Source organism: Excalfactoria chinensis, chromosome 1 (assembly GCF_039878825.1).
Source record: "Excalfactoria chinensis isolate bCotChi1 chromosome 1, bCotChi1.hap2, whole genome shotgun sequence".
Classification (NCBI taxonomy): Eukaryota; Metazoa; Chordata; class Aves; order Galliformes; family Phasianidae; genus Excalfactoria; species Excalfactoria chinensis.
This window is the reverse complement of record NC_092825.1, coordinates 145,095,818-145,120,633: the sequence shown is the minus strand read 5'-3', so window position 1 is coordinate 145,120,633 and position 24,816 is coordinate 145,095,818. Positions and strand designations below refer to the sequence as shown.

Sequence of the window (24,816 nt, the reverse complement as noted above, 5' to 3'; positions counted from 1 at the left end):
CTTCCCACTGCATCTTCACTTACTTCTTGCTCAAGTTCCAGAGCCTCAAAGTTATTACACAGGAGCAACTGTGGGACCAAGGTAGGTCGAGACAGAGATTGCCTGTGATGCTGAACTGGGACGTGTTTCCACTCCTCCTCTTAAATTGCCTCCCTCTGCTTGATGATGGCAGGGAAGGAGATCCACCACTGTTTGTGGGGGTATCACCCTAGTGTCCTTCTCACAAGTTCTACATAGAGTTACTCCCATAAACTCTCTCATAAAAACACTTTCCCATCTTTTGAGACTACTGCTGGGGAAAAACACACTAAGAGGCTTGCAGAAGTAGTAGTTTTTCTGCCCCAAATTTGCTGTTTACTGTAGTTCTAATTAACTCTATCTTAAGTAAAACTTAGGCGAAAGCTTAGTGACAAACTCTCCATACCAGAGTTAAAATGAAACCTTATAGCATTTTATGTTCACATGAAGCATGAAGTAGAGGTGGGACAAAGGGATGGCTGGTGCACAGTATCACCTGCACATTCTTTTAGGAAGACTGTCACCTTATTTTGCTTTTGGTTTCTAAATTTCTCTTTATATACTTCTGATCTTTAAGATACTGTGTACATTTAATTTGTTAAAACATTAATTAAAAAAAAAATAAAAAAATCTTCTCCTGCTTTCCTTGTCCAAACACAATATATTATATGTTCCATTCTTTAAGTGACTTTTGATAGTATAACCTGCATTCAATTTGAGAAAGTGGTAACCGTCATACCTTTTTGCACTTGTAGCAAACATAATAAGCGTATCTGTTCATGGCAAAGCCGGCTGGGTCATTGTAAAATCTAACACCTGGTGTTGTGATGGCCTCACTCTTGTGCAATCCTTCATACTCCAGTCTCATCAGTGCTTTTCTCCTTACGTCTTCATAAAGTTCTTTGATTGGATCAAGCAAGTCCTTTAAAACTGTATGATTGATTTTGTTCTGAAAATGAAAAAAGCAATCATTAAAATTTCTTGCAACTTTATTGCAACAGCTGTAATAATTTATATTGTGGTCAAACACAAATAGCATAATGGATGTCATAAGCACTCAGTGGATGCTTAAAAAACAACAACAACAACAAAAGGCTGTGTTTCATTTGCTACTGCAATGTTTTATATGGCCCTGTGTTATATGAAATCAGCAGTCCTTACAACAGACTGTAACAAACACAAAAGGATGGTACAGGGTATGTGACATATTCACCCTGTCATGGGAATATTATGATTTTACGTTTTCTCTAATTTTGCTCCTTCTTATTACTCAGCAAATAGGAATAATGCCTTTTAGTCTTCTGTACTAAGTACTAATCATAAGCCATTGCCATAAATTACCAAACACAACACAAAGAAACACTGCCTGACAGTGCACAAATTTAACATTCCAGGGGCTTTAAGATGCTTCCCAGCAGCTACTATATATATGTATGTACACTTTTGCTTATAGCAATTATGATTTTGCAGAGTAGCAGACATGATATATGTCTGCTATGAGAGTATATGCTCATATGCTGAAGTAAGTGATATATATATTCTTCAGCTCTGTCCTGTCACTGAAAAGGAAAAAAAGCTTTGAAAAGGGCAAATAAAATGGAGAATCCAGATTCCCTGCTTGAGACAATGTGAATTAAGATTACTTCTTCCCTTTTTCCCCATAGCATCTAAATTGCAAATTTACAGACAGACAGTGCTAAGAATAAGACAGCATTTAGATAATGTCTGCATTATGTTTACTTTCTAAAAATAACCTGAATTCAGAGAATAGTAGGGAAGGTAAAAATATTTGTCAGTGACAGCCTTTCTGCAGTGACATGAGAAATTAAGGAAATAAATAAAGTATACTTATTTTATATTATAACAAGCAATGTATCTTTAAAAATGAAAAGAAAAAAGAGAGAGTGCATTAGGTAACTTGTTGGATCACTGCAGAAAACACATAGCTCATTTACCTTGCAAATAGGACAGGACATAAACCCAAAGGTTATCCTTGGCCCAAGCCATCTGTTCTCAAGTACTCGTTGACAGCATTGCAAATGGAAAACATGGCTGCAGTCCAACTTTAGAAAAAGAACAACACTGAAATTAACACTGACATTATGTTAACCACTAAAATATAAGTGTTCTTTACTTTTAAGTGTCAACATACATGAAATAAAATAAACATGCTTTAAATCCTTGAAGACCTCTGTTTACTTCTTGAAGAATGAATACTAAGCACTAGTTAAAATCATAACACTTTCACTCCAAGACAGCCAGTGGGCATATGAAATATGTATGTTATATGTTTGTTAACATCTTGTTTGTTTTCTTATTTATAAAATGTCATATATTTTAAATAAACACAGAAAACTAAGTTGATACAATCTTCTTGTTTCAGATGTTAGTAATGCCAGAAAATAATGAAAGCATTTCAAGTCATTTACATCCTGTACCATTACCATGTTTATTCTGAAAATCTTGAGAATGTAATTTAAGGGACTTTGTATTTTAACTTCTTTCACATTTAGTATTACAACCATAATATTCATCTTCTAAAAGTGGGAAAAAAAGAAAAACCTGGATAGCTGGCGCTGCTGAAAGTGCTTCAGTAAAACAGATCATACACATGTCATCAGCATCTTGTTTAAGAGTTGTAGCGTTCTTATCACAACCATGAAGGCATGGTAAACAGTGCTCTTCGTTCTTAACACCGCCACATGGATGGCCACAGGGATGTGTCTTGCTGCAGGCAATTTTAGCATACTCCTGTGAAAAGTCAACAGTTGGTCATTTTTTCACCACCAAAAAGAACAGGCTGACATGATGTTACTTTTTGAAAGATTACTAGTTCATGCAATTAACCAAGATGAAAGAATGACAATTCATCTTGTCTACTTCTAGACCAAGTACTTGGGAAAAACTGCACATTTTGTATAAATGAAGTAGAACTGATACCTTCATGCTCCTATAAAGTATTATTCCTAAACAGCAATGACATAAAGAAACTACCATTTTTACATTTTATCATTTCATTTTGATATACAGATTTTTATTTTTTTTTAGTACTCTGTATTTTAACATTCCTCGTTATTAACAGCCTTTAAAACATCTGCAGATTTTGGTCCTTCAGGAAAGGAAGAGATGGAGGTTTACTCAGAACAAGACCCTACACTGTCTTTCTTCTATCTTACGTATCTCATAATGACCAATATTTATTAATACAGACCTGGCAATCTGTATCAGAACAAACACTTCCCACTGCCGATAATTCTGTTCCACTCCTACAACCACAGAAGCGACACGCTTCAGAACTGCTGGTGGTTGGTTTGCCTACATCCACAAAAAGAAACAAAAATGACTACTATCACAATAAAATATAAACAAACAATATTCAGACATAATCACAAACCAGCCAGAAAAATAACTGTTATACATTAAAAATATCTTATTTATACTTACAAGCAGAAATCAAGACCATTGCCCTAATTCTTTTTGGACAAATGCTCAGGTAAAAGGTAAAAAATAATCAGGAAAGAATGCAACTAATAGAAGTTGTATTTTACCTGTCTGTTCTCTGAACTCCACCATAGCTTTCATAGTTTTAGAATCTGCTAATGCCATCAGCCAGAAAAGCTTGGTCCTACCGCAACCTTCATGAAGATCAACCTTGATAGCTTCTTCTTCTTCTTTGAATACCTGTTAGATTAACCAAACAGATAATAAATAGCATTTCTATGTTATTCTTGTCATTCTCTCTTTGGATTTTGATCAAATGTTTTAAAGATTCTGTCAGGTTTGTCTACTGCAAGCTATTTTTAATTTATACAGTCCTTAAGTTGTACATAGTAGGAAGAGGTTTTCTGGTTTAAAAAGTAAAAATAGTGAAAATCAACACTCCAGATAACATGACTGGGAAGCAATAGAGCAGCAATGCTAAAGAAAGAGCTGCACAACAGTTTTCTTATTTAAAACCTATGGAGACTGTAGTTCATAACTAATCTAATTCATAACTAGTTCATCTCTAATAGACCACAGTACTAAAAGCAAAAGACAACATTAGAAATACATTTACATAACCACGTCAGAAATTTATGAGAGTAACACTAATAATTATAGTCACTATGTATAATATTATGCACTTCATAATGAGTTATATCTATCAACACATCACTTGCAGTGAATGTTTTTAGCTAAAAATCAAGAAAATTCTTTTTAAATCAAAAAGTCACAAGAGATCCTTGTTAGACTTCATGAGTCTCTTTCTCTTTTCTTTAGTTTCAAAGGTAGTTCTGTTTTTATTCACTTCACCTGTAATGCAATAAAAGTTAGAACTCCCCTGGGTATAGATGTGTAAACTCAATCTTTGTCTTTAATTTATACTGGAATCAGAAAACAAAAACTGTAAGTGCTTCACACAGGTTTTGCATAAGCAGGTCACAGTAACTCCTTTCTTGATAGGAGAGGAAAAACAGATAAGAAATACGTATAACAGAAACAGAAGTTGGACAGAGAAAAGGAAGCTAAGAGAAAACAGGCAATAGGGAACATGACAGAATTTAAAATTTAAATGGAAAGGCTTGACATGAAAGATGTAAAGGTAAAGATGGTAAATAAAGATTAAAAGTTTAAACATGCTTTTAGAGGTGAATAGGAAAATCTAATAAGTAGCTGTTTTGGACAGATTAAAGGAGAGATGTGAGGACTTCTATGAGATAAGAACTTACTTTTATGAACTGTAATCTGAACAGGCTATATAGGAGAAATCAGAAAAATAAATGAGACTAGACTGTGTTGTGACAGGACAGAAGAACAGACGCATAAAATCATCTTCTAAAGATGACAAAAAAGGAAAATTTAAAATGGGACTGCAGCAATCCATGCTAAAAAATAGTACGTAACAGATGTACAAGGAACTTCCAGGCTGAATGTACTTTGCAAATGCTGAGGCACCAAGGAAAACAGTGACCTGATATTTACGTCATATGCTCTGGACTAGCTGATCCCAGCTACCAGTTGAAGTGCGCTAGGTATATCCCTGGATCCTGTTTGTCTGTTTTACTTGGAAGGAATCCAGCTCAAGCTCTCAAAGGGCTTCTTTATCAAATCAAAGCATGGTAAGGAGGGATGATTGTATCTGCTTCAAAAACACATTCCTGATTCTAAGTAAAACACTATCACAGACACACTCTAGTGGGGAGATTAGTAGTGGTGTCCACTGAATTAGTTTTATTAACTACGTCTATTATTTTAGCCTCTATACAAATATTCTCCTCTTTTCCTATGACTACTTATAAACTACTTATAAATGACTACAAAAATTTAAAAGATAAATGCTATATCGAGAAAGAGGAAATGTTCAATAGTCTCAAAAGCAACAGTACTCTGTGTAAATTGCAATGACAAAAAGAAATATTCCAAAAAAGTAAACATTCAGGTTTAGACGTTAACAGGATGAAAGGGTAGTATGAAAGAACATTAATTAGTGAAGTACAGGGCAACCTGCAAAAACTCAGCTAGATAATCAAAGAGAAAAGATATTTCATCCCTGAGAGAAAAATAAATAAATAAATAAAAAATAAAGCCAGGAAGTTTTCAAGCTTATGGATAATGGCAACATGAGGACTAGGGAAATATTGAAAAATAAGAGGTGACTGTTAGAGGGAACCAGTGGGAAAATTTCCTGTCAAGTGTTCTTCTGAACATCACAAAAATATCAACGCTTAAAAATGAAGGGGTTCACAAGCACTATAATGCAATAGTAATAGTAAAAGAGGTTTAAAAGGAATAAAGAACCCAAGTATACTTAAGAAAGGCTCTGCAGTTTCTAGAAGTTTCCTAAAATTGTTCCTAGACAATGTGAGAATGACAGAAAAAAGCTGAGGTAGCATAAGTATTAGAATGAGGGAACGCAATATTGTTTTCAAATCTTTTTCTAAAGATAATGGATAACAGAATTTCACTAAAAGGGAACAGAAAACTAAATGAAAATGTATCTATTCCATCTTCAAAGCAAAACAGCGTTTTCAGTTTTGATTCTTGCTACTACCTCTTGCTTATGTACTAATAGGGGAAACATACATAATGCGTGCTCTGCATACAACATGATGCTATGAATACCTGTCTCTGATGAGTTTTTGTTCGTCGATGGAGATGAAGGAATCGGTCACAATCTGTACACAAATTCCCACAGGCGTTACACAAAATGATGGCGGCAGTTTCACCATCATCATGGTTATCACACATTGGCTGAAAAAATTAAGAAACATTATTAAATATTTTTCCCTTTATTAAATCCTTCCTTTTAGCATTTGTTTGTATCCTCCCCTAGCTCTTCCCCTTGGATTAGTAATGGATGATAAAGAGCTTCTTTAGACAACTATTGCTATCTTTAGAATAATCAATATCTCAACAACTACTTCTGCACAGAAGCCCCAGTTTACTACATAAGTATTTCCAGTATTCTTTAACTTACATATTGTGTGATGTAGCACAAATGTATTCTACAACACATTTGGGACATCATTCTCAACTAGCCAGAGTTACACAGAAAAAAATTTACATGGGGCTATGGGCATGTTAACAGAACTGTTCATAGACAAACAGAATATTTACCCTTAATTCCTATGATATAATATATTTAGATTGCTCAAAGACTTAATCAAAGCTGTAGGTCATCCATAACTTAGAGAACACAGCCAAAGCAACAGACTTCAAAATCCAGCATAGAATTAGCTTACTATATCAAGATATATTTAATTCAACACTCAGTAGAGTTTCAGTCCTTGCTGCTGCAGATCTACATCTCCTGTATTCTCTTTCTGCCTATACTAAACTGCTCTTGAGGCTGATTTGCTCTTACTTGGTAGCAGGAAGGCATGATGACCCCTTGCCTCCCACAGGGATCCATCAAACCCAAACTCTTTATATAGAAAGATCTGCTCCATTACCTTGCTCTTTCCAGATTCACTTAAAAAAATATAAGCTTTTTACAACACTGAAAAATACAGACAAATTCAATTCATCTGCCATATTTCATGTTACAGTTGTACATCCTGCAGGTAAATGGCAGCTTTACTAAATTCATTTAGACTGCTTCTTTCTTTTGGGGTAATTGCTCTCTTCCTTAGATCTAGAAGATGAAGCTAAGTTGCAGAGATACAGTTCTTGAGGAATATAAAATAACTGTCTTTACAATGTTACAAAAACCCATAAAGCAAAAAGCTCTGATAGGAAACATCGGATTACTTGAATTGTTCTATTTACAAAAGTTCATCCTATAGGTGTTAGGCAGGTTTTCATTCACCCTGAATACTGACAGAATTGCTATCTATTACTGATTTAAGTTGGAATTTTTGTTCTCTGAAGAGTATTTGTCTATGAAACTTAAATTGTCTATAAATTGTCTATAATACTTCAAGTGTATATGTACTATTTCCATGGAGGTCAGCAGGAGGAACAAGGTTAGGACAAGTTCATCTTTCCCTGTCACTTATTCTAAATTCCTTGACTACTGAATAAATAAAAAATAAACACAGAAATGCATAATTTTCAGCCTCACCATCTGTTTCTGTTGTCCATCCTTTCCCATCCATCTTCCTGAGGACAGTCTATCAACATGATCCTGATCAAGTACACACAAGGATGCTAGGGCCAGCCATAACTGTTGAAAAGCAAGATAGGATTAAATGCTATAGAAAAATTAAATTAAAAAATCTCAAATACAACAAATTTGAACTTTGACAGACAAGAATAACTCAATTACTTGCAAACTGTATCATCATTACCCGAAGCCTTGCCCATGCAATACAAATTTTTTCTTTACCCAAGCACCCAATAAAACTTACTGAGCTCTTGGGAACTAATTTGTTTCTTTCAATTATGTAACACTGTGGTCAAAACTACAGTAGTTAGCATACAAGATAGAAACAGTGAAGAAAGATCAGACAGAATGTATTATAAATACAAAAACTTGCATATCATTCCCAAGCATTTGAGATTTTGTGGGGAGAAAACTGAACAAATTTTGCTAACCCAAAAAGTCAGTTTAGGTCAGTGTGACTCACTTCCCTATTCTTTTCTTAGCATACTGACTGACTGGGATAAACTAGAAGGGGGTTGTCTAAATGTTCTTCAGGTTTTGGGAAAAGTTTTCTCTCTTTCTCTTCACTATCTACAGTGAAATGCTAGAGGAATTAGCATTTTCATTTGGACAAAATGGCTTTCTTTGAATGACTCTACTGGACATCCTTCAAAATGTGTACCTTCATGGCAGAACTAAGTTTATTCACAAGGAGAGCTGGTCTGATGTTCAGTACTTCTCTAAGACCGGACTCAACTAGCACTGCAACAACATGAGCTGCCAGTATTCTGAGACAGTGTTTTCCAAAAAGCAGCAATTATGTGAATAAGAAGTAAATAAAAAACTCAATGTTTAGAATAGAAAACAACATTAGTGTTAAATGCATGTAACCACTGTTAACCTCTTATTTTACTCCTAAGTATTTTAAGTAGTTAAATATTTTTAATGCAAAATCTGTCCTCCCTAAAATAGCAGGAATGCCATAGTTTAAAATTATGCTCGAAGTGGTATTTCAAATAACCTTATTCAAGGTAAGTTAGTCTCTGTTTTTATACAGGATTCACAGAAGTAAGAACAAAAAGAAAAAAAAAAAAAAAAAAAAAAAAAGGAGGTCAGCAAATTGTTTTTCATTCTTAGGCTAAAACACAAGAAAGGAGACTCTCATTAGGTGAAGCAGTGTTTGCCTCAGTTGGAATACAACTTAAGCTGAATACTGTGTACATTGTTTCCTGAGAAAACCCACATAAGGGAATTTTTGTCAAAATATAGGGAAGCTCTCAGATGGGCTCTAAATCCATGCTTGCAATGAACTATGTCAAATTCAGAAAAGCTCTTACTCTGGTTGTTGCAATGCACCTCACTGGTGACCGGTATTCTTCTTCCATTTTGGTCAGAGCTATGATGGTTTCAGCAATAGCATTCTTTGTCACACGGGACCAAGCCTCTGACAGATGGCCCTGACAAAGAGGAATATAAGTGTTTATAATGTTAATAAAAACTGTAATAAATTGTTATAGATATTTACAACTAAAACTGAATAACAACAAGCAATGCTAGGTTATGATCTCATGTTAGAACATAAAACAGCAAGTCCCAGGTTCAGAATAGAATCCACTGTTTCCCTGATGCTTTCCCACTTAACCACAACATATCTACAAAAAATACTGGCAACAACCATTAAAAAAAAAAAAAAAGTCCTGAACAAACTGGCTCCTCTCACCAAATAATTCCCAATGTACATTGCATCCTACCCACTGAACAAAGTAGGGTGACAGAAAAATTGCACATATGTACCGGGAGTCATCACGTTAATCCCAGCATTCACTACAAACACTAAGTACTCATATTTGCAGCTAACATTTCTTTTCTACCTGAGTTTTTACACATTTCCTAAGATGTTGATGAAGTAAACAGAAACAAAAATCCGAGTGGAATCACAGTGGCACCTACAATAGATTCTTCCCCTAGCCACTGAAGCAACTGAAGGGAAGAATAAACAGTCATTCTGTGTACAGACCAGCAATTCTTAATTCCTGAGGAGCAAGAATTAAAAGAGCTTTAACTGCAAATTTTAACTAAAGATCAATAGTGATTTTCCAAAATCGTGTTCTCAGAATCAAAAGAAGCAATTTCAGAGAATTCTCACCCAGCCACAGAAAGTTTTAGAAGGGATTTTCTAAACCATTCAGTGTGTTTAAATTGAGAATACAGAGCTCCAAAGTCAAACATGCTAAAACAACTTTCTAAGGGTAATCACAGAGGAAAATCAGGGTCATTTAGAGCTTCTCCCTGAACCAGGTGTAGAATTAAAGGAAACAAAACTGATCGGCTTTCACCAAATTCTTCAGCCAAACATATTTGCCTCTAACATACACTCATGAAAAATTTCAACCCAGACAGCTAAAGTAATAATCAGCTATAAACGTACAAGAGCTGCTCTAAAAGTAATGCCTCCTATTTTATTATGTTGACCTACAATATCAGAGGTGAATGATGATGACATGGCAGTAGGGGTTGAATCTTCCTGACAACATTCTATTACATGTTGCTGTGCAATAGGCAGCAGCAGAGGGGTAATCCAATAGAATGGCATCTGACATGGAACTGTGTGTGGAGCAAAGGTGTGTCACTGAATTCCTCCATCTGGAAAAAATGGCACCCATTGACACTTGCTGAGTGTTTATGGAGACCTAATAGTGGACAAGTACACTGGTGAGGCAATTGGTGGTATGTTTCAGCAGTGACAGCAATGTAAAAGACAAACCACATTCTGGACTGCCATGCACTGCTGTTGCACTATGAAATGAAGAGTGTCTCATCTCATCTGTGTGAATAGGTGGGTTATCATGGGAATATAAAGTCTGTACAGAGCAGCAGCTGTGGAGTAAGATAAACAGCATGAATCCAAGGACACCTCTAGAAAAAGAAAGAACAGCTTACAGCTCTGATTGGATAAGCACCCGCATGAATGGTTGAAGAGTTTGTGGAATGTTCTATTGACATGTAGGGGCAAATGGGAAAGCTAGGAAAAGGAAACTTGTGAAGGTATATAAGTGATGTGAGAACTTGTAATAAACAGATTGGATCGTTCACATCTGAGTCCGTGCATTAGACACAGCAGGTTATGATTAGAGAACTTGTCACCTTCAATCTGTTGGACACGATGGTGGCAGCACTGGAGTATTGCAAAGTTTGCACCAGGTGGGTCGCATGAATGCTCACACAGGAACAGAAAGAACACCTGTATGCAATTTATTGAATCAACATGAGGCTGAAGGTGACAGTTTCCTGGACTGTATCATTACTAGAGATGTGCTGTCACCACTATGAGCTGGAGTCAAAAGAAAAGTCAATGGAGTGGCAATGTTAATTCCCCATCAAATAAAAAGTTCTCAAGATATAGCCCTCAGTGGGTAAAGTGATGTGAACTGTCTTTTGGGATAGGAAAGGTTTCTGGATTTCCTGGAACCCAGACAAACCATCATCAACTCTGACCACTACATTGTGACGCTGACTAAGCTGAAGGCTCAAACTTCCAGAGTCAGGACAGAAAAGAAAACAATCTTTCACTTGGAACATGATAATATCATACTAGATTGAAGACCATGGACAACACTGCCAGTCTTGGCTGGACTGTCACAGCACACCCACTATAAAGTCCAGATTTGACACTTTCTGACTTCTGTCTGTTCAGAAAGATGAAAGACAGACTGCAGGGGCAACATTTTCCTATCGTTATCTTCACTGCCATTATAGCAGCAGTGAAGCACTGGCTCACTTGTGCTGGTGCAGATTTTTTTTACAAGCACAGCATGCAGTCTTGCTCAGGTTCATCACTGGTGAAAATGCATAGCTAATAGCGATGACTGTTGAAAAACAGTGTTTTGTAGCTGAGAATTTGCTCTGTCAAGTAGTGATGTTGTATTCTTTGTATGTGTTGTAGTTTCCATGGAAATGAATAGGAGGCATTACTTTCAGAGTGACCTATATAGATTTTTCTAAGATCAAAAGAAGCTTAACATGCATTTTTAACTAGACTTTATGTATAAAATGTACATACAGTTAAACGAAAGAAACACTATCACTATACTCTATAGACATCTTTTATTTTTCAATTGCAGCTCTGAGTGCTTATGAATCTTAAAAAAAAAAAAAGTCAGATTTCTAAATTAATAATGTAGAAAGTGACAAAATTAGTTATTACTACTTAAGTTTCTTGTGACTCATCTGAAAGTTCACTTGAATATTGTGCTTCTAATTAGCCGAATCAGAACTTGAGTTCTGTTGCCTCTAGGTCTGAACCCTACCCAAAAGATTATGTTTTTCTTCTTGATACCAGCTCATTTTGAACAGCGCATCCCAATATTAACTTTAATAGAAATTAATGAAAAAAAATGTATTATACATTATCAGAAATATTTGATTATCCCCCACACATTTAAATCATAGAAACTTACTGCTGCCATGTCTTTAATCAGTTTAATAATTATCTCTGAAATCTGCGTAGGTGTTGAACCCTTCATCCACCAATGGCTTTCACCTCGCCGAATATAGCTACAAAGGACACATTGTAATACAAGAAATAAATTCAATTAGTTATTAGTTGTCAAAATCCACCAAAACAAATACTGCACACATTCAGGACAGGGTTTGTTTTTGTTTGTTTTTTTAATCAAATCTATTAATAGCTTTAATTATATTATCAGTGTTATTCATTTTTTCCCATTTATCAAACAAAGATCATAAAAGGCAACATAACTGACTTCAAAATATATATTTCTTTTATACCTTTAGCTTGAGAACCTATATGTATTTTTAAACAAACCTGGAATTGAAGATCATTGGAAGTGTGACTGTAGTAACTCCTTTGCCTGCTGTAGTGCCAGCTGTCCCAGTTATGGTAGTTCCTTTGGCTTTTAGCTGTACAGTAAGAGCTTTGGCAATGCACCCCAAAAACATATCTAAAATTCCCAGTTTATTCCAATCTCCTTTTTCTGTTGAGTGAATAATATCACTTATATCCGCTGGTGGAAGAGACTTCACTCCTATGATACTAGCCAGGCGACTAGGGGTTACCTCAGGCAAAACCCGCCTTAATAACGATGTTACCTGGAAAAAGAATCAAAACATCACAACCTCAGATGGAACTTTCAAACAATAACTACAAATTGTTCTGTAAGACAGAACGTATCTACTCTGTGTATTCAAATCACAATTGTAAGAAATTTTAAAAGGTTTCTATCTTGCTTTGAAATAACGGTTAATAATATACTGAGATGAGGCTTAAGGGTCCAAATCAAATATCACTTTAAAAAACACACCAAGAACAAACAAACAAAACACACACAGAAACCACCTTCATCTTCATCTAGTAATGAAAACATGCTTTGCACTGAACTTTGTACTAAAATTTCTGAAATACTGATGCTTGTAGAACTTTAATTTGCTGGCATGTTACATACTCATTCTGTATACAATCTTTAGATGTCAGAAACTCTGTAGTAGAACACTTAGAGACACTTGAGACTTTTGAAAACAGAAAATACTTGTCTTGAGGTATTGAGAATTGTGTTATCTTTCCACAGTACACTCCCTTACTCATTTTATGTTTTTTTTGTGATTCTCAAACTCGGTGCTTTTGGATAGGAGATCTGTGCTGCCAACTGATCTGGATCTAAATTGAGTTGCTTTATTCAGGTTTTTGTTTTCTTATGTGAAATAGCCTGAATATGACTGGCAAAACAATTTTAAAGTGAAAATCCAAAATCATTTCAAAAAACCACCATTTCAAGTACATATTATCAAGTTCTTGATTATATCATTCTAAAGACTTTTCTTCTAGGAACAGCAGGATGGACAAGGAATAGCTAGCACTCACCTGTCTCTGCACCCTCGGAGAAGCAGTATGTAGTAACGAGAAGAGATCCTGGAGCAGAGTCAGTTGCTGAGCCAGATACTGCCGGCCCACATTTGAACCACTCAAAGCCAGAACCATTGACAGCAGCTCAAAGCAGTATGCATCAGAAGAAGCATCTTCATCATTGGGTTGTGAGTTGGCATTCTCTTTGCTAGAGATGGCATGCTCCCATTCCTCACGCACACGGGTTGCTTCCATTCGTATGGCCTGGACTATATGCGCACATACCTAGCCAAGTGGAATCCAAATATACAGTTAACTCCTAAAAACTTTTAGAGTGTTATTATTCGTATTTTAAGTATCTTCACAGCTATGGCAAAAATGGAAAACCTGTGAAATTTGTCCTGTGCTTAAATTACTTCTCAACATTACTGAATTGAAATTAAGAATAAACTTAGTCTTCAATTTAGAATATTTAGATAAAGTTCTTTAGAACTTATATTTAATAATGAATTTGTTCATCTTCACTCTGGAAAACTACAAAGATCTTGTTAGTGTCTTGTTATTTTACTATCTGGGAGCTTTTGGAAAGCATATTTTCATTTTACCTATAACATGTTAAAAAGTATATTTAAAAGACTGTAAGGGTTGCTAACATGGGTCACAAAAGAGTCAGACCAGACATGCAGTATTTACTAAACTTCAAACAGAATCAAATGCTTCCTGCATTACTGTGAAAATCTTTACTGCAATGCCTGTCTCATGGTAAAAGTATTAAAAATAACAAATATGTTAATTGGTATATTAAAACATCTTCGGTATTTAGAAGAAAAACATACTCTTTAGTTAATAATTTATGCTGAGAAAAACAAAAAACCCAAACTACAAATTTTCTTTTACTGTAGGAGACAATCAAAATGTAACCCAATGCCTGATAACAGAGAACAACAGAAGGTGTAACTGAAAATGTCAATTAAGAGATTCTGTATTTACTGAAAATTAATATACTAATCATGACGTACTAATATAACGTAATATACACATAACATATTTATTATAACATTTATTGCTCAAAGTATTTCAGAGTAAACAAACCTGCTTTTGCAAATTTGTCAGTTTGCTTCGGCTGAATATGATTCCTACCATGTGCTCTTTCAGGTCTGCATCTGATGTTGCCTTTGTAAAAAGAACATTTAGGATTAGATCAAGAGTGCCAAAAACAAATCCTAACTTCTGTAGCAATAAATATGAAATACCAACAAACTTTGCTCTAAAAATTTGCAGCTTTTTGTTACACGGAAGCAAGATACTTAAGCAGAAAATATTTAATACTGGTTAGTGTTTTTTTCCTCTTTATGAGTAGGAGGAAATTTGAGCACAAAATAAGATAATCAATAAGCAAAACAAGTGAAGCGCAGTTATTTGAGATTCAGCTTCCTCATCTACCTTAATACAATCTCTGATTACGTCTTTATAGAGCATTGCATGGAAAATACTTTTCACTTCCTACAGACTTACTATATATTGCAATAAAAGAATCAGGGAACACTCACTTATAGAAACTGTTCCTTGCAGGAAGACAGGAAAGCATACTAGCTAAAAGGATAGCAGTGAGGTTTCTTAAATACTTTTTATCCAAACACCAACAGGGCCACTTACCATCTTCAAGCAAAAGATATTAGGCAATAAAGATTGACAGGCTGATCATTACTGCAGGCGTTAAGTACTTCTGTGTATGTAAACATAATTTGGGTCACCGGGGTATGGTGTTTCCATTAAACACATATGCCCCAATAAATATTTACTACTACTACTGAAAAAAAAAGTGTAAAAAAAAAAAAATTATGCAACTGTAACATTTTGCTTTTGTATTGAGCTGAAAACTACAGTGCATAAGACAAATAGCGATTTTTTGTTTTTTTTTTCAGCAATGTAATATTGATAGAATACAAATAAATACATTGTGTACTTTTTCTTCTCCTTCTGGGGAAGACAGAAGCGCTTTTTCTTCTTGTTCAGGAGTTGGCTCAGCATCACCCGAGATGAGCTTTCCAAATACCTGGAAGAAGGGAAGTGATGACTACCTTATCTCCGTGATAAACTTGTGCAGAGGTGATATTTTACATTAAAACATTCAGCACTGAAAGCGCAGAAATTATAGTAAATTTCATTGTACAACACATGAAAATCCTACCTGAGATGTAATAAGTCGAAATACTCTCAGTGTCTCTGATTCACAGTTTCTTTGCTGAGCTACACTTGCAGAAATCTGGCCTGCTATTTTAATGCTTTCACCATCTTTCCAACCAAGAATTTTCACTTGTCGAACTCTGAGTGTGTTCTCAGGACCCTTCAATTCAATTTTGATGATGTGATTATCACCACCAGGAAGTTCACTCGTTACCCAGCCAATATGTCTTGAATCCAAGTCTACCTATTAAGCAGGAAAATAAAGATGGGAACTGACATTGAAACCTCAAACAAAAGACACTTCTAAAGCAAATCTACTGTGCAGCACTGGAATCAGTGCAGCACCTGCAATACATTTTTCATTCAGAGCAGTAATATTGCTCTGCTTAATTATATACTCAAAAATGTGAATCCAGATTAATCAGCTCTTACATAAAATGACATACAGCCATTATTTTTGTCTTTAAAGCCTATTAAAAAATGTGAACTGTTAGTGACTTTACCTTCTAAGCAACAATTCAAACATTCAGAACATTCACTTTGAATTGATGTTTGCTTGCTTACTAAAAAAATCACCACAATTTACCTGAAAATACAATGCACAATTATCACTACTTAAGTTATTTTATCTTGAGCCACATAACCTCTGCAAAAGAAATATTAATTTTGTGGAAGATGCTGACTGATTTCCTCTTCAAGAGAGGCAGCACTTAATAACTGTAAAAAGAACAGACCAAAGGTATCATTTCAAATGTAATGCCACCATTGGAGGAGATAAAATGTTAGGGTGCCATGCCTCATGCTATTGCTAAGGTCAACCTGAGTGTCCCAAAACATCTAAATAATCAAACTAGTATTTATTCTTCCCTCATCTCTACTAATCCTGTGTCTGCATGAAACTGTGATGCAGCAGACAGGACTGAATTTTTATTATTTAATATCACAGAATCACAGAATTATCAAGGTTGGAAAAGACCTAGAAGATCATCTAGTCCAACCATCACCATTACTTCCCAGCTAAACCATATTCCTCAACGCAACATCCAAATGTTTCTTGAACACTCCCATGGTCGGTGACTCTACCACCTCCCTGGGCAGTGCATTCCAATGCCTGACTACCCTTTCCGAGAAGTAATACTTCCTAATGTCCAGCTTGAACCTCCCCTGTTGCAGCTTGAAACCACCCCCTCTAGTTCTATCACTAATTACACGAGAGAAGAGGCCAACCCCCAGCTCACCACAACTTCCCTTCAGGAAGTTATAGAGAGCTATAAGGTCTCCCCTGAGCCTCCTCTTCTCCAGGCTGAACAATCCCAGTTCCCTCAGCCGCTCCTCATAAGGCCTGTGCTCCAGACCCCTCACCAGCTTCGTAGCCTTCCTCTGAATGCGTTCCAGGGCCTCAATGTCTTTCTTGCAGTGAGGGGCCCAAAACTGAACACAGTACTCGAGGTGTGGCCGCACCAGTGCCGAGTACAGGGGGACAATTACCTCCCTGTTCCTGCTAGTAACACTGTTTTTGAAGCAAGCGAGGATGCTGTTGGCCTTCTTGGCCACCCGGGCACGTTGTCAGCTCATGTTCAGCCGAGCATCAATCAGTACTCCCAGGTCCATTTCCTCCACACAGTCCTCCAGCCACTCCGCCCCAAGCCTATAGCGCTGCCTGGGGTTGTCGTGGCCAAAATGCAGGACCCGGCATTTGGTCTTGTTAAGCCTCATCCCGTTGGTTTCGGCCCAGCTCTCCAGCCTATCCAGATCCCTCTGTAGGGCCTCTCTACCCTCAGGCAGATCCACACTCCCTGCCAACTTGGCGTCATCTGCGAACTTACTGAGGGAACACTCAATGCCCTCATCCAAGTCATCAATAAAGATGTTGAAGAGGACAGGCCCTAGCACCGACTACTTTGGGGCACCACTCATGACTGGTCTCCAACTGGATTTAACTCCATTTACCACCACTCTCTGGGCCCGGCCCTCCAGCCAGCTCCTTACCCAGCTGAGAGTGTGCCCATCCAAGCCACAGGCTGCCAGCTTTTGCAGGAGAATAACAGGAGAATATCATGAGATAGAGGGTATACATGAGTTGGGGTACTACATGTTAGTGCATTAGAAGATAAAAAGTCTTCTGGAAAAGTGTAAGAGGACTGTTTACCAAGGAGCAAATAAAGCTGAATGAAGTCTTGCTGTCTTTTGGGAATGAGTCTGGAAAAATACCTGGGCTATGTTCAAGCAGACAGAAACAAATACACAAAGCAAACTAACAAGGTTCAGAGAAAGGTATAGACCGTATGTACATACGCACACTTTATATCTGTCTACATAAATCCTCACATTCATACTTCACTGTTTATTATGAGTCAACTATACCCAAGTTTGCTTTATTCAGATATCAAACATCCTTTGGAGCTGCATCTTTACCTTAAATGCTCCTTGAGGATAAAAGGTAGAGCAAAACAAGCTATCTTACTCTCCCTCATCTAGTTTCACTGTACAGAATTTCAGTATTATCAGATGCTACCTCAACAAAGGTCAAGGCTGTGACACAGTTAAGACAGCTGCTTCTTGAAGCACCGTTAATAAGACAAATGGCAGAAGTTCTGAGCTGCAAATGAGAACTGCTACTTTAAACCTCAAGTATATTTGATGGGACACATCTATGTCAAAATACAAAGCACTGTTCTCCACATAAAAACAATTTATCATTTAGTTTAGTATCAGAGCTACAAAGACTGAATACTATTTTGAATCATAAACCCTGGATAGAGGTCAATAAGATACTTGAGAACTAAAAATGATGGGAAAATGGGTGCTAAGATTATACATTAGATAGCCTATGTGGAAGGTACCTGATTTTTTTTCTTCTCTTCATGGTGTCCTACTTATGCTCAGACTTAAGCTGCCCTCCTCTAATGAAAAATGATTCCATGCAGCAGATAAAAGCTAATGACAATACAACACAAAGCAGCTGAGTGTCTGAGTATCTAACAGTGCCCACCATGCAATTATTTCAGGCATGTTTAGATACATATATCCCTAAAATAAGTCAATCAGTTTGTTGGACCTATGAAACACAAGCTAAATGGTCTATTTCAAAAACATTCTACACAATCTCTTATCCTTTCAGCTGTGGTAATGAAAAAAAAAATCAAGGAACATTTTAAAATCACCCTATTCTGTTCCGGTAAATGAGTAAAAGTTTGACCAATATTCAGTATATATGAAAACTGAACTCTGTTAATAATAACAGCATTTCTAAGAAAATAACACTATTTAATAACACTATTTTCTAAGAACATTGTGATACTTGCAAAACAATTTATCTGCCATAAGTAATGGAGAATGTTTGCTCAGAAACTCTATGTAGCAAATAAATAAATAAATAAATAAATAAATAAATATTTTTTTGCAATTTTTCCAATGTCAAAAGTTAAAATGGTTACCTGCTTTATTCTGCAGAGATCTTCTACTGCCTTACCAGTGAGGAAGGTCATTGAAGTCACTTTGTTCTACAACAGACAAGGAAAACAGTAAGAACTTAAACTAAAGAGCGTTCTATTTCTTCCCTATTAAGAGAGCACATACAAATTATTTCATTATGAAAAAATATTTTAACAGTGATCAATACCAAGGACCAATACCAAAGTATAGCTCACTATATGTGTTTGTACTGAAAGTTCTAACTGAAATAAATATGTATTTATATCAATACTGTCCAGACCAATAGACACATCTAGTAAGTTAGAAGGTCTTTACTATCAAGGTGATACAGTTCTGAGATGTTAAGGCCTATTGGCATTAACACGGTATATTAAGTTACTTTAGTATGCTATAATTTCCGTACATGCAACAATTCTGTGTTTTACTAAGTATTATTACTATACAAAAGACAAATGGAGGCAAAAAAGGTAGGAATTCTGGGGTAGGACACAGCGGACAATCGTACTTTGTGAGAGTTTAGAAAGTCCAGAAAATAAGTTGCACCTTATGAAAGCTCGTTACTTGAGTGCATCTACAGAAATGATGAGCAGGGAAATGAACTTACGAAATTATTAAATGCTTGAAAATGCATGTGAAATTGAACATGCAATTAAGAATCAAGTTTCTCAGGTTCCTGTAGACTACATGTTTCATCATTGGTTTCATCATACCAGGTACTGCTTTCAAAACCACAGGAAGAAGAGTTTTTATCTTAAAATGTGAACTTCTGAATTACGCTCAACACACTCAACTGGATGGACAACAGAGTGTTTCTTGGAAGATAGATTATATACAGCTGACTATGCACTTTTGTTTTTCATTTTCAATTTCTTTTTTCTCTTACCCCAAGATCTCTGGAATTGTCTACATGGACACACACATAGCGTGCATTGATTCCTTTTACACAGTTAATTGTGATGTTTTTAGTTTTGTTTTTATCTTCATCTCCTGACTCCCAGAATGTTTCTGTAGATCCATCTGTTAAGCTACCAATCATGGCAGGTCGACTTGATGTTTTAATGTCAACAATGCTTGTTAGGTCTTTTAGACAAACCACTATACACAGTTCCTGTGAAAGCAAACAAAAATATTTAAAATTTCTTAAACCAATTATGGAATCATGAAATGGCTTAGGTTGGAGAAGACCTTTAAGATCATTTAGTCCCAACCCCTGCCACAGGCAGTGCTGCCACCCACAAGATGAGGCTGCCTAGTATCCCATCCAGCCTGGCTTTGAATGCCTCCAGAGATAGGGCATCCACAACCTCACTGGGCAACCTGTCCCAGTGACACACCATTCTAACTAAGCTTAAATGCAGGCACTATTTACACTTTAAAAATCTTACACTTTTCCTCTCCAGTTAGAAGACATGTTCTTTGAATTAAAGAAGCCATTTGTCAGTTCAAATTATTCAGTCTTTAACCCAAAGGAAATACTAGTGGCTAGCAGATAAACCCATTAGTAAATGTGAAAATGTATTAACGAGCAGAAGAAAACACTTTAGAACTATTAGTTAGAAGTATTAATCTGTGGCTCCTCTGAAGAGTAGAAGGAAAAAAGACATAAGCAAGTTAAGAACTGGAACTATTTAGCATTTAAAAACTAAACTTAATGAACTAAATGAATTAGCTAAATGAATAACATAGATTAAGGGGCAGTATCTGAACCTCAAAAGTTGAATAAAGAAAACCTGAATATCATCAGCAAGATTCCAGAGATTTATTCATGAAAATACAACATTGCAATGAAAGCTATTTTTATTCCATCAGAATTGTTACAGGAACCACATGCTGTTCACAGTTGGTCTGTTTTGGTTTTTTTTTTGAGAGAGGTGTAATACTGACCTGACTCATGACTTCAAAACCTGACTGTATGCTGATACTGAAACTTTCTTCACTATCTCCATCATCAGATTTAGACAAAATATTGTTGATATGATGGAAAACGTTGCTCTGGTGCAGGAACTGGTGGTCAGATTGTTTGAATTTGAGACTCCAGCACCTGGAAACACATTTAGCAGATTTTGATGCATCGATTAAAAGATACAACCCAGCAGCGAAGAAAGCTATCAATTAGTTTTGCTTCTCAAAATGTATTGAAGAAACCTTTAACTTCAAATATTTGCAGAATGGTTTGTTCCTACCTTTTAAAGAAGACAGGAATAAATTTAAAATTTTAACAAGAAATAGAATCATTATTTATTCAATTTGCAACTTCAGCACCAAGACACAGGGAAGAGCTTATGGAGACCATTCAGGTGACAGATGTTTGAGCAAAAAGTATTTACACATGCAGATACCATATTCTTCAATAGAAAATGTATTTTAAAATAGTACTCAATATAGAACTTTAGAGGAAATATATTTTCTCTAAAAATCTTTTAAACCAATACACATACAAACAAATACATATTTTACATGTATCCCCATACATGTAAGGAAATGCATGCTCACTTTCTTACAGGAAGCACAAAGATGCTTCCAACTTTGAATCTATACTGCAAAATCTGTTCATCAATAACATTCAGGATTTTTCAGTCTCCTAAGAACTTTCTTACTTTGTACTTACCTTAGGGCCATTTGCTGTAATGCACTACCACTGGGTAGAGACATCATAAGATCAGAGATTGTTTGGAGTAGACGATGAAAAGTGTGGGGTAATGGGTGAGCTGCTTCCCCAGCAATCACAATATCAGACAGAGGATGTTCACACACTCTTGTGTCTTTCTCCTTAGATGCAAAGCAATTTTATTTTGTTAACAGACTTTTATACAGAAAAAAAGTTAGAGCAAACAGTAGGTTGCGAGGTGTGTTGTTTTTTTTTGGTACTAGATTAGCAATGTGCTAATGGCTTTTTTGTTTTGTTTCTCTCCATACTCCTAATAATAATCATAAAACTAATGCATTAAAAGACAGGACTTTGTCATCACGCAAAACTTGATCATTTTAGAGGAAAAGGTAATTCAACGGTGACTATCAAAAGAGGCCAAGTACAGTTTAAACTGAAACTTTAAATTCCATAGTTAAAGTATTGTTTCATGGAGAGGCGGTAAGGGTCCTTTTCACATATACTAAAAGCATTTCTAAGTTACTAGCAAAAATCAAGGGAGATATTGAATTTATTTCTCAACCTCACATACTTGTTCTGCATTTTCTTTATTTGATTTATTTTCTTCATCCTCCTCCTCTTCAGGTTCTATAGGTGCAGGAGTCAGGGAAGCCACAAAATGCCATAAAATATCATGAAGAGAAGTTGTTTGAATAACATTACAAAGAAGCCAATTAAAAGCCTAAAATAAAACACACACAGGGAATTACCAATTAAGTACATAAACTAGTATAATGACAGTTTATGTAAAGAGATACATTGCTGCTTTCAGACAGTTAGATAATTATACAGAGGCATTGCTCAATAGCTAATGCAATCAATTAAAATGACTTATGTATTTCCAGAAAATATGCTACAAAAGAAAGTTTTCAGGTAATGTTTTTGTATTCCTAACTTCTAGGGATCATTATACAGGTATGTGAATTTTTAAAATTATTTTATCAAACACAAATTATTTATTGCTTTAATATCTACATAAAAATTACAAATAAAAAACCACAAGAAAAAAAAAAAAAAAACAACCAAAAAACCACTAAGACAGAAATTATGTATGTCCTATTGTAATCACAGAATATCCATGAGTACATTAATACCTCCATGGCAAATACTCGGCAAGCAGATTTCCGTAAGGCTTGTTTCATTGCTATTTCAAGTCCTTCCAGATCATGATGCTGGATTACAAAAGCCAACACTGGCCACTGGAAGTTTCTCTCTCCTTTGGAAAGAGAGCTGTGGGCGGAGATTAACCGAGAAAGTTCAGGAGATGGATGTCTCAGGAGAGAGGACCCCACTTCTATTCAAAAGCATAAAAATATGCATACATTAGATTGTGCATTTTCATTTTACAGACACAGTAAAAATAAAAAGCAGCAGAGAAATTTCAGAATTGATAAACTTTTGTTCATTTTCTTATATCAGAAAAAAAACGCATTTAAAAAAAAAAAATCAGCATGGAAAAATAATGCTTCAACTGAAAAACCACCACGTTAGCTTTTAAAGCAAGCACAGAACATGAACTACAAATTTCAGAACTGAAGTAATCCCCAAACTGTTCTGAGGCTAATCCTGTACAGGTTAACAAACAAAAAAGGAGGCTGAGGGGAGACATTACTGTTCTCTTCCAATATCTGATAGGTGACTGCAGCAAGAGTGGGGTTGGTCTCTTCTCACTGGTGACAGGATGAGGGGAAATGACCTCAAGTTGCGCCAGGTGAGGTTTAGGTTGGTTTACAAAAAGGGTTGTTAAGCAATGGAATAGGCTCCCCTGGTAGGTGGTTGAATCACCATCCCTGAATGTGTTTAAAAACCCTTTGGATGTGATGCTCAGGGACATAAGTTAGTAGAGGGTTGTTAGGGTAGTATGGTTAGGTCATGGTTGGACTTAATGATCTTTAAAGTCTTTTCCAACCTGAGCAATTCTGTGACTCTATGAAATAAGAGCCATTATATACATACATATGTATATCTATATACACAAAATTGTCTACAGTTTTCAAGACGGACAATAAATCTAATGTTTTGTTTTGTTTTTTGTTTTTTTTTTTTAATCTCTTTCTCCAATGCCTGCAGTTTTACCTGCATCTCCACTGTTAACTCGTCTTCTGGGGATTGCCTTTACACGTGCCGGCAAAATGGAGTGCTGTTTGTCATATTCTGATGCAACAACTGAATATGACCTTTGAAAGACTGTGCGCTTCGCAAGGTCTGTATCTGTTATTGGACTAGTTTCCAAACTACAAAGAAATCAGGGAAGTTACAGATTCATTAATAAATGTGTACTGTATGGTTAAGTTATGCACAAATATTAAATACAGGAATACACATTCCGTAATGATAATGCTACTGCTGCATTAAAGTTAGTTTGAGTTTGATGTACCTAAAAATTTCTTAAACACTGGAACAGAAGAAACATACTAGAATTATATATGATGAAAAAGCATGCAAAGACTTCATAAGAGATGTAATAATGTAACTCGTAAGCTCCAAGAATTTAGGAATTTTTCAGAGAACGCAAACATTCTGAATTGAAGTTTCAGGCAAAAGTGTCCTGAGAATGCATGTAAAAGCACCTATGAAGTGAATTTTTATTATGCAAGCCAATTGAAAAAGTTTCCAACATTTCTAGCCCTAAAATCAATTTTCATTTGCTATGGCTATATCTCTGACATGTTTTACTCCTTACCTTCAGTGGACTTCTTACAGTCTGCAAAAGAACACCTAGCTTATGCTGTCCCTGTAGGCCTGGTGTCCACATTTTTAGTAAAGAAATATTCCAATATGATGCACTCTTAAGGAGTTTTGTCAGAAAAGCTCTATTTCTGAAAAGACTGTATTGCAGATTGTAGTATTCCAATAAACTGCTTTTTCAGTCAGTACAAAATAAGAAATTGAAATACTTAAAAAACAGATCAAAAGCAATTTTTCCCTCTGTTACATCGCTGATGTACTGAAATCTTAAGCACCTATGCTGATTTAGGACTATAATTAGGTAGTATAATAGTTGAATTGGATCACAGACAATACAACAAAATAAAGACTTGGTTTGACTGAGTAAAAATCACCAAGCACCCTTGGTCCTGGACAGCATTAAACTGTCATTTTGAC

General features: G+C 35.8%; 1 protein-coding gene across 3 annotated transcripts in view; it reads right to left on the bottom strand.

Annotated features, from left to right (window-relative positions):
* MYCBP2 (MYC binding protein 2) overlaps nt 1-24,816 on the bottom strand; it is a 184,362-nt gene that overhangs the window by 4,843 nt on the left and 154,703 nt on the right. For all 3 annotated transcript variants that reach the window (XM_072353261.1, XM_072353271.1, XM_072353253.1), the window contains 21 exons: nt 23,788-23,945; nt 22,806-23,005; nt 22,244-22,393; nt 21,673-21,833; nt 20,949-21,105; nt 19,948-20,172; nt 19,067-19,132; nt 15,634-15,873; nt 15,400-15,498; nt 14,535-14,615; nt 13,461-13,727; nt 12,408-12,691; nt 12,040-12,136; nt 8,920-9,039; nt 7,562-7,663; nt 6,121-6,249; nt 3,567-3,699; nt 3,230-3,333; nt 2,581-2,769; nt 1,974-2,081; nt 758-967 (listed from right to left, as the gene is read on the bottom strand). In XM_072353261.1, coding sequence (XP_072209362.1) covers nt 758-967; nt 1,974-2,081; nt 2,581-2,769; nt 3,230-3,333; nt 3,567-3,699; nt 6,121-6,249; nt 7,562-7,663; nt 8,920-9,039; nt 12,040-12,136; nt 12,408-12,691; nt 13,461-13,727; nt 14,535-14,615; nt 15,400-15,498; nt 15,634-15,873; nt 19,067-19,132; nt 19,948-20,172; nt 20,949-21,105; nt 21,673-21,833; nt 22,244-22,393; nt 22,806-23,005; nt 23,788-23,945 — 3,280 coding nt within the window. The remainder of the gene's footprint in view (nt 1-757; nt 968-1,973; nt 2,082-2,580; nt 2,770-3,229; nt 3,334-3,566; nt 3,700-6,120; nt 6,250-7,561; nt 7,664-8,919; nt 9,040-12,039; nt 12,137-12,407; nt 12,692-13,460; nt 13,728-14,534; nt 14,616-15,399; nt 15,499-15,633; nt 15,874-19,066; nt 19,133-19,947; nt 20,173-20,948; nt 21,106-21,672; nt 21,834-22,243; nt 22,394-22,805; nt 23,006-23,787; nt 23,946-24,816) is intronic.